General features: G+C 47.6%; 1 protein-coding gene and 1 long non-coding RNA gene across 2 annotated transcripts; one reads left to right on the top strand and one right to left on the bottom strand.

Moving 5' to 3' along the window:
• Window positions 1-296: 296 nt before the first annotated feature.
• HMGB2 (high mobility group box 2) lies at window positions 297-2,764 on the bottom strand. The gene is made up of 5 exons (XM_087737381.1): window positions 2,603-2,764; window positions 1,916-2,086; window positions 1,580-1,725; window positions 1,315-1,489; window positions 297-831 (listed from the first exon to the last, which is right to left on the bottom strand). The coding sequence occupies exons 2-5, from the start codon at window positions 2,063-2,065 to the stop codon at window positions 679-681; spliced, it is 624 nt and encodes a 207-aa protein (XP_087593507.1). The 5' UTR covers window positions 2,066-2,086; window positions 2,603-2,764; the 3' UTR covers window positions 297-678.
• A 983-nt stretch (window positions 2,765-3,747) lies between these two features.
• Window positions 3,748-9,723, top strand: LOC148051424 (uncharacterized). The gene is made up of 2 exons (XR_015699976.1): window positions 3,748-6,512; window positions 8,237-9,723. It is a non-coding gene; the product is annotated as an uncharacterized LOC148051424 (long non-coding RNA).
• The last annotated feature ends 272 nt before the right edge of the window (window positions 9,724-9,995 follow it).

Here is a 9,995-nt window from a genome sequence, read left to right as displayed (position 1 = left end):
CAACTTTGGTACTTACACAGAGATACTTTTTCCACTCAGGAGGCGATGCAAGGAAATGCTTGCCTAAGTAACACATCGGTTACCACTAAGGGTAGCGTACATGGGGGAGAGAATTGTGGTTAAAGAGAGAAAAAAGTTTCAAATCCAGCATAAACTTCAGGAGTTAACACTTCAAGACTGGCCAGTTCTGTGGCAGCAGCAATAGCCCAAGTACAAGGCAAAGCCTGATCCCGCGCAGGGCTTCAGCACTCTGGGAGCACCCAGCCTCTCAGAAACATCAAGAATACAACAATCAATCATGTACAACATTTTATTACAAAATTGTTAAAAAAGTAATACAATGCAATATACTACAAAATATAAGATCAGCTATTAAGCTACCTCCTTTGTTTTACTTAGCTATAAAGAAACACCTGGCTATCAGTCACTGAATCTCAACAAAACCATTAAATATGCAGAAACATTCCACAACTTTTTCTTCTTTTTTTTAAACCGAACGGTAGCAGCCCTCGGCTACTACTTACATTAAAAATAGAGGTCTCCCTACAAAGAACCACATTACCTATACACAATTCTGTACAGATTTTTATACTGAAGCTAACAATGAGCTGCACTTGAGTTCACATTCTTAGCAAAATATTGGATTTTGAGCATAAATCTTTACAGCAGGACATTCATTTATTCCTCATCCTCATCTTCTTCCTCCTCTTCATCATCTTCCTCTTCCTCCTCCTCCTCTTCTGGTTCTGCTTTCTTCTTAGATCCTGCAGGCCTACCTGGGCCCTTTTTTCCTGCGTCACTCTTGCTCTTGGCACGGTATGCTGCAATATCCTGCAAGAAAAATGCCGTTTAGTTGCTGGCAATGTAACTCTGAAGACAAATTTGTACTGCTTCAATAACTTAATGCTATAGCGTGCAGATCAAATACAGTGCGTGCGGAAAAGCGGGGTTTCAACCTTGGGACTTTCACGCTTACAACCTTTTGGCAAGAGAACGCGCGATCCGGTTTTAATAATTTTATGACCGCAGCGCTCTGGAGCATGACCCTGTATTTTTCCAAGCAGGTGACCCGTTTTTCTGGAAGTAAAGCATCTTATTGGTAAAATCTCTAGACATGTAAAGACCACATCCAGGTTCACCGTAAGGGTTCCAGATGCCTCCCAGGCCACACCTTTCCATGCATTCTGAAGCCTGACAAAGGCTGACATAAACATTTAGAATTATGAACCATGTATGGCTTAGGTGCAAAACAAAAGTCACACATTTACAGCGACCTCTACAACTTTAACCATTATGTTATCGCTTTCACTCTACCTTTTCGTATTTCTCCTTTAGTTTTGCCGCCTTCTGTTCATATGGCTGTTTATCTTTGGCTGACTGTTCAGACCACATTTCTCCTAATTTCTTTGCTGTATCTCCAATAGACAAGCCAGGGTGATCATTTTTGATTTTTGGACGATGTTCAGAACAGAAAAGGAAGAACGCAGATCTAAAATGAGAGGCAGTGATTAAAATTAAGTGTCAGACTATTAGAACTAATACTTTTGGGTTTTTTTCCCCCGCTCACAGAAACACTCACGGTGGTCTTTTAGGAGCATTGGGGTCCTTCTTCTTTCCCTTCTTCTCGCCTTTGGGAGGAACATAGTTTTTCATCTCCCTGTCATAACGAGCTTTGTCTCCTTTAGCCATTTCTTCAAACTTCCCTTTTTCCTTGCTAGACATCGTCTGCGGAGACACGGAGGGGAAAAGGAGGAGAGCCTGGGTCAGATAAAGCGCCCGGTGACCCACTAACGCCTAAGCAGCAGCTGCTGCCAGGGATCTTTTCCCGGCAGCCCGCAGCAGGGGCGGGGGCCGGGCCGGCAGGGCAGGGCTGGGCGCGGCGCGGCTCGGCTGGGCCCGGCCAGGCCCCGCTCACCTTCCACCGCTCCGAGCACTTCCGCGAGAACTCGGCGAAGTTGACGGACGAGTCCGGGTGCTTCTTCTTGTGCTCCTCGCGGCAGGTCTGCACGAAGTAGGCGTACGAGGACATCTTGCCCCGCGGCTTGTTGGGGTCGCCTTTGCCCATGGCGAGGTCGGCGGCGGGTCCCTGCGGGGGGCGGGCGGGAGGGAGGGGAGAGGCGGCGTCAGGGCGGGGCCGCGCCGCCGAGGGGGGCCGCGCCTCAGGCCGCTCCCGCCTCTCGCCCGCCGGCGCCTTCCCGCCCAAGCACGCCCCCCGCGGCCGCCGGCCCCTCCCCCGCCGCGGCCCCTCTCCCGCCCGCCCGCCCGCAGCACTGCTCGCCGCCCCCGCCAGGCGCCTCCACCCGCCCCCCGCGGCGGCCGAGGCGGGCGGCCCACACAGCGCCACCGCCCGCGCCTCGGCCCTCCCTGGCGGGGCCGCCCGCCCGCCCTCCCTCCCTCCCCGCCCGGCCGGCCCCACCCGCCCGGCGGGAATTCCCCCCGCCTCAGCCCCGGGCGCGCCGCCGGCCCGGCCCGCCCCGGCAGCCGCGCGCTCCCTCCGCGCCCGGAGCCGGCGCCCCCTCCTTCCCGCTCCCCCTCCCTCCCGCTCGGCGCCCTCCCGCTGCCCTGCGGCCTCCGCCGGCGGGGGGGGGGCGCGGGGCCTTGCCTGGCTGGCGGAGCGGGCGGCGGCGGCGCGGGGCGCTGCTCCCTCCGCGGCTGCTGCTGAATGGTTCCCCGGCGGCGCACTTACAGCCTCTTGTTTTCCACAGCCCTACCCGCCACAGCAACTTGACCCGCGGCGCCCGGGGGCCCGCCCCCCGCCGCAGCGGATTGGCTGCCGCGCCAGTTCAAACTGCCTGCGGCCCCGCCCCCTAGGGCCCGGGCCGCCGGGGATTCGCTGGCTGCCGTTCCGACGTCAGCGGCCGAGCAGCTTCTCGGCTAGGTCGAGCGCGAGGGGGTCGTTAGCGCCCGTACTCGCTGGAACCGGTTGGGGTGAGGATAGTGGAGGGGGCGGAACCAAAGGCGCTGGGCGGTGATTGGGTGAGAGGGACGGTTTAAAAAACCGCGGGGACGCCCGCCATTGGCCGCCGGGGCCTGGGCGCGTTTTGATTGGGCGGAGCGGGATGCTGTAGCGTGGTTTAAAAATACAAAGGGAGCGAGGAGGATGGTGGGGCGGGCAAAACAAGAGGAGCCGCGGAAGGCGACGGGCGGCGGCCCGCTGGGGCGGGCGGGGTTGCGGGGCACGCCTGCGTGCCGCGGCCCGGGACTGAGCCTCTGCCGGCGGCCTCGGGAGGCGCGGCGGCGGGCAGCTGCCCCGGTTGCGGCCTGGTCGCCGGAGGGTGCGGGGCCTCAGACGGGGGGAGCCGGCGCCCTCGGCGCTACCGTCCTCCTGCCCGGGGGGGCAGCCAGGGCGGGCCGCGGCGGTGAGCGCGGCCGTCCCTCCCTCCCTCCCCGCCTCCCCGAGCCCGGCGGGCGGCGGCCGCCAGCTGTAAGGCGGCTTTAGCTTTGGTGGCGCCGCCTCAGCGAGGCCCGCGCCGGGGGTGCTGCGGGGCCGGGCGGCGCGGCGGCCCTGCCCTCGCCCTGACCCGTCGCGGGGTAACGGCTGGGGCGGCGCCCGTCTCCCGCCCCGCGGGGCCTGCGCTGCGGCGGAGGGGGCTGGGGGTGCCGGCCGGGCGCTGGGCCCGGCTTCCCGCAGCCCCCGGGGCGAGAGAGGCCTGGCGTGCCCGCAGGGAGGGACGGTCCGCCGCCTCCCCTCGGGCTGGCGGGGTTTACAGGAGGAGCCCGTGGCTGGCCGCGGGGTGGGTTCTCCCTCTCGGGCCGGGCTGAAAGCACCGAGTCTGGGGAGGGAAAGCGTCGCCTCTTCGGGTTTTGTTCCCCTTGTGAAGTGAAAGCGGCAGCAGCGCAAAGCCTGGAAGCAGAACTCGGTCGAAGATGTGACGCCCGCGGTGTGCGGTTCGTGCTTTCCAGGGAACCACCGGCGGTGGTCCCTTTCGGTTTGGGGATAAAACCGAAGTTTCCGTACAGTCATTTGGCCTGTCTTATTGTGATTTGGCCCTAGTGTACGTGATACAGGTTTTGCTGATGTTGGTTTTCTTCTGTCTGGTTACTTTCATCCAATTCTCTAGTTAACATCAGTTTAGATAAATATTCTTGCTAATCTAAGGAGTTTCTAACACTCTTACTTTTTCGGGTGTAGTTCTAGCAGTGCTGAAAAGCAGAGTCGAACTTGGCTTCCTGACGATGCCATGCCTTCAGTAAAGTTTTAATCATTTTAACCTAGCCCAATGGTTAAAAACAAGCAAACAAACAAAACCTTTAAAAGACAGCAGCAAGCAGCTCTAAGCTACCTGAGGGTACTGACTAGTTGCAGGTGTGAGATTGGTCAATGTCTTGCTCTCCAGAGTCTCCCCCATTCCAGATCTGCTCAGTGTAAGGAGCATTGAATGAGAAGCGCTTATCAGGTCCAGTCCTTCAAGCTCTTTTTTTTTTTTTGCCTTCGGACAAGGATGTGTTCATGCCTAACAGTTCGCTAATATGGTAGTAAATGTCTTCTATTGGCTAACTTCTGTGGCTGTTCCTTTTGATAGTGTTTAACCTACCAGCAAAGCTTATGCTTATCTTCTAAAATAAACATTTACACAGGGGACATTCTGTGTTCCAGTATTTATTACTATAAACCATTCTACTACTACTTGGTAGCAAATTCATGTTCTCAGTTCTGCGGGACTGAGTTGTGTGAAGGCCTAGCCATTTCGCAAGGAGTTGTTTTAAACAGGCTTTAAAAATGCTTTTAGTTCATACATTAGTTGGAAAGCACTATTTTGTTTGGTGAATTAAGCTGCCAGATGGGTTACTTACTCACTTTGTGGTAAACCACCTGTATATGGCAGTTTCTTGCGGAGTGTTTTCTAGTTAATAAAGTAGTTTTGTAACAGATGGTAGAATCTTACAATACAAGTGTGTACTGAATGAATCATAGTACAGCCCTTAGTATCTCTGGTGTAAAACCATTTTTTGTCTACCAGAAATACCTAGAGCTTTCCAGATCACACCATTCAAACAAGAACAAATTCATAGGTACCTCCCACCTTGTTTGCAGCCATATAAAAATGTAGGTTAACTCCATCAAAATCAGTTTTACTTCTGAATCCTTGCTGATGCAGTTGAAAAAACAATGAAGTGGTCCACTAGTCTTCAGGGAACAGAGGTTTCTCAATGCCAGTGCTTCTAAAATAGCAAGTCATGACCTCTGGGAGTGTGTCACTGAAAAGGCACCAGAGATGATCTTTAACAGTTAAAAGGAGAGAAGAATTTGTCTCATTTTACCCTTCCAAATCCATTCTCTGTCAGTTCTTGAACAAAAAAAAAAGCTTTTTATAAGTTTGTTATTAACATATTTTTACTCTTCCTTTTAACATTAATATAGCAAGTTCTTGGAAAAAAATACTTTGGAAGTTACAGGTTATAATTGCAGTGAGGCTTCCTCTGTTGCGCCTGTGTTCATATCTGCTTTAAGACTATGAGGAAAATGATTGTGGAAAAGCAGGTAGGGTGAGAAAGTGTAATTACTGCTATGGGGAAAAAATGAGACCTGCCTTTCAAATGTTTAATCAAATGTTGTAAGAAAGAAATTAGGTCCTTTTTTCTTTTAAAGATATTCTTTTTCTAGATTCTCTTCTCTGAAAAAGAAGGCTTTTGTACAATTAAATATATACATAGAAGGTTATGTCATGCAATGTCATGCAACATAGGGCAGCATAAGAAACCAAACAGTTGTAGTCTTTAACATCTGTCTGTCCTCCAACAAGGCAGGCAGTATTGAAAATTTTCCACGCTTGAACATGATACTGGAATCTTTCCACAGCAGCGCCGATGCTGAAAGCTCCATGCAGGAATGCTGATGTTAGACACTTGTCAGTCCCGAAGCTGTGCCTTCTCCCAGCACCCTCACGCCTGGAAGAGCGCTTCTCTCTTTGCCCCGTTCCACAATAAGCTGTCACCGTTTTTTCATTACACCACACTCTTCCTTTTCAGACAAAACCACAAATTCTGTCCCAAGCGATTCAGTCGCTGTTACTCTTCTAAAGCAGTGATCTATGCAGTATTGACTTTGGTCGGTCCGTGTGGTTAATTTATTAGCCACATGTGGGTGACAGTTGTGGGGAAGAAGCATAAACTCCGGGACTTGAAGCTTACTTCTGCTTGGATAATTCAGCTCATGAAATGACTGTTAAGTTTTATAGCTCCCTGGCTTTGAGCCCTTTTGAGTTTCTGATCTGTTCCACAATTACCATTTTGAGCGCTATTGTTCACTTCATCTTCAGTAAACTGCGTGTGAGGAGAGAGAAGCGATGCAGTGACTAGAAACACTGGAGAGCAGGAAGAGAAAAGACCAGGCGGATGAGACCAGGTTACAGAGCTGAGAAATGGGTTTGAAAAAAAGTCTGTCACGGACAACAGAAATGTGTGATTGGAGCGATAGTACTTCACATCATACTGTATCTCTTGGCTTCTGTGGGCAGCTTCCACAGCTTTTCTGGGTACTGGTGTCAGTGTGGACAAAGCAAGGGAAGAAGGTAACAAAGACCTTTTATTTGAATTAACGGTTTCATCAACGGATCTGTTGCAACAGATACCGCTCAGCTGAGGAAATTGCAAACTACAGTTGCATGACCTTAACTCTGACCAAACTTTCATTCTGGTGTAAGCGTATTATGTGGTGACACTGTCACTTTTAATGCAGGCAGCTGGATGAAGAAGCTCTGCTGTCTCCAGAGACTCCGCTATTACCCGAACTCCTGTATGGAATATGCCTTAATGTAGCCTTAATGGCAATAAAATTCTGCTTTGGGAAGTGATCGCTCTTGATTGATTACCACTGAAAGGGTCTCTCTTATGGACCTGAGAAGTCAGTGTTTACCGGATGAATAATGAAAGCGAGTTACAGCTGCTCTCGATTTTAATGTCACCTAACTTCGCTAATAGTGATGCAAGATGTTGAAAGAAAAGCAAATTTAGCTTTAATCAGCAATTTTTTGTTATAGAAAAAGGTTAAAATCCAAAAGCATTTAAACAGATCGCTGCTTTAAAAACCCCTTTTTAACGTCAGTTACAAAGTCTACAGACAGCAGCTATGTTTTTTGGCCTGTTTCATGTGAGCGTCTCATATAGATATATGGTAGGAGCTTTACAGTGAAAAGCAAAACCCAGAACTACCTAGGCTACTGCTTACCAAAATTCAACACAAAACTTATTTTACTATAGTGTCCCAGTTATAAGCAGTTAGTTTCTTTGTACTTTGATAAAAACATACCTAACTGGAGCTGCCCAAAAGTTCGCAAAATGGGTATTTCTGTCAATATCTTAAGGAATTGCATTTAAGATAATATATTAGAACTTTTCCCATTTTTTTTCTGTTGTTGTATAACATGCAAATAATATGTATTTTACAAAAAAGAAATATATTTACCCTTTAAACATTATAGTTTTATTGTATGTGCTATTGTAAAGCCTGCATAACCAGTTAAGCAGCTCGTAGGCAAACAGTGTCCATGTTACACCAGGCTGGTTTAGTCTGAAAGCTCAGGAACTTGTTTTGACTTCGTGCTGTGTACCAAATACCTAAAACAAAGGCAGCCTACATTAGACACTACCCGGGACAGCTGCGGAGCAGAGACTGAACTGCAGTGGTCATATGATAGGAAATAAATACAACAAATCTCTCTTGGTACTAATGCAGATAATATTAGGAACACCAGCTGTTCCTGGTCACAATAATTGTCAACTGAACTTTTTCGGTCTTGATTTCACGAAAACTTTTTTCCACTTGCAGTGGGTTTACAAGCTTTTTTTTTTTTTTTCTTTTCTATTCCTAGACCTCACTTTCATTTACTTTCTTATTTATATTCAAAGCAATACTCATGAAACACTTTTCCCCTGGAGATCTTAATAGACCTCCTTTATATTTTGCTATATGGTTAATCCCTTTTTACAGGTATGAGAAGAAAGCAGTAATTTGCCTTTGTTCGTCCATTAGATAGTTTCACAGGCAGTTTAGAGGGGCTTTAAGATGTGGATAGCTGTAACTTACTCTACTAAATCAATTTAAATGGTAAAAAAGTTTCTATCCTTCTGCCTCCACCTCCCAAACTCTTCCAGCCTTGGTAAATATTAGTACTTTACCTGAAATGTATACATGACTTACTCTTAAGAAATCAAAATTAATTGCTAATGAAAATGTTATATCGTTTGGGAATTGGAGAACATAGTTTCAGGATATTTTTTTTCCCCTTCTAAACAGTTAGACAAAGGGTGGGACTGTGTCTGGCCCGGAGGTATGACATCCAGCGAGCAGATTCGAAGAGGCTGTAATCACCATCTCCCAAGCAGTCCAAGCACCCGTGTGAGGCTAGCCGCTGGTGCTCACTGCTGCCAAAATGAAGTACATGTCAACCCACGGTGACTTCAGATGTTGAAACTTCTACAGGACAAAGCAGAACGTTTTGTTTGTACCTTGTCCATTCCGAGGGACTTTTCTTCTGCAGCCATGAGGGCTAGAAACTTAAAAGCAAGCTGAACCTGCCAGGAGAAGCTGTTTCCTATGCAATTGCAGCTCTCAAATCTTTTAGGAAAGAGAAAGAACAGGGTGAGTTGACAAGGTGCTGTGCCACGGGCCACAAGAGGAAGGAGGAATGGTACCCTCCGGCCTCCCACAGCCAGAAGAGAGAAGCGGGCTGGCTGGTAACAGCCTCGTTCCTTGTAAGCACCGTGATATTTGTCAACACGTTGGCCTTGCATCCAGGTAGTGGAAAAACCTAAATGAATTTCAATGGGTCTCATTAAACTTAAATGGGTCTCAAGTTTTGGTCGCGTGGAGTACATCCTGTGCTGTTGATCATGTAGACGTTGTCTTGGTAGAATCGTTTATTCTGTTATTTCTGGCCAATAGTACTGTCATATGTGTCATAGAAATGATCACAGGATACACAGGTAATCTGCTGACACTAGAAAGAAAATGCTCAGCAAGTTTTTAAATTGTTGATTCAGTCAGTCTCATCTTTAGTCATGGATCCCGAGTGATTTTCCAGCAACCGATGATCTAAAATTACAGTTTCTCCAGAAGATCCCATTGTATGCCCTACACCATACCATTATATTAAGTGTTTTACAGTAGCAAGAAAGGTGTAAGAGATCTTATGTTACTTGAAAATGTGTCTGTCTATAATACTGGTCAAAAGCTAAAGGTTCTACTCTGCAGCCCCAACTCTTGTGGGGAAAAAAAATCTTAAAGTTCAGTAATAAACCCTTGGGTCTGTGATTAATCCTCATCATTTAGTGTGACCATGTGCGAAGTTAAGTAGAAGCTCTCCCTACGCACTGGCAGGGATAAACGCCTACTACAAATGGAAAAGAAATGGGGAGCAGCACAGTCATGCATTTGAAGAAATAAATGAGGAAATCTCAAGTGAGGTTGTTGCATGTCAAAGAAAGACTGGCTTATTCAAAGCTACTGAGAAACTAAACTGCAGTTCAAACCACGTCCTTTCCGGTTTTTAAAAGTTGAAAGAAAATTAAAATCCTTAAAACCTGTAAGCTCTCAACTTCAGTGTAAACCTTTAAAGAGAGAAACCATCTTGAATACACTCCAGTTCATAGGCTTGATCATGTTGTGCAATTTTTATGTCACTACATTTTATTGTAGTAGTAGTAATTGTTATTACTAACAATTAGCATTTATATGTTGTTAAATTTTTGTAATATGTACAAATATTAAAAGCATAAAACTCCCATTCTCCTTTTCCAGTAGTTAAAAATTTGCTTTGTAAAGATATAGTTCATTTTGGAACAGACTTTCATGATATAACTAGAAACACAGATAATCAGAGAATGAAGAAGTTAAGGGTTTTTAAGATGTAAATCCTAATTCTGACATAATTTATAAGATCATGTAAAATCCCACTCCAGCAGTCACTTCTGGCGAGAGGTATGGATCTTTTAGTGCCTGTGGATAGCTGTAATAGCAGAATCGGGTTTCATTTGTGGTGTTTATAATGTTAATA

The sequence above is a fragment of the Nipponia nippon genome, unplaced genomic scaffold, assembly GCF_047370975.1.
Source record: "Nipponia nippon isolate SJK-2023a ecotype South Korea unplaced genomic scaffold, ASM4737097v1 scaffold_6, whole genome shotgun sequence".
NCBI classification, from domain to species: Eukaryota; Metazoa; Chordata; class Aves; order Pelecaniformes; family Threskiornithidae; genus Nipponia; species Nipponia nippon.
Note: the sequence above shows the minus strand (reverse complement) of the source record. Positions and strands in the feature narration are given on the sequence as shown.

Excerpts from the sequence above, each read along its gene's own strand:
- HMGB2 (XM_087737381.1), bottom strand. The coding sequence starts at position 2,065 with ATGGGCAAAGGCGACCCCAACAAGCCGCGGGGCAAGATGTCCTCGTAC. Across the intron at positions 1,726-1,915 it reads AGTGCTCGGAGCGGTGGAAG|ACGATGTCTAGCAAGGAAAA; the intron begins GTGAGCGGGGCC and ends GTGTCTCCGCAG. Across the intron at positions 832-1,314 it reads TAAAGGAGAAATACGAAAAG|GATATTGCAGCATACCGTGC; the intron begins GTAGAGTGAAAG and ends TTTTTCTTGCAG.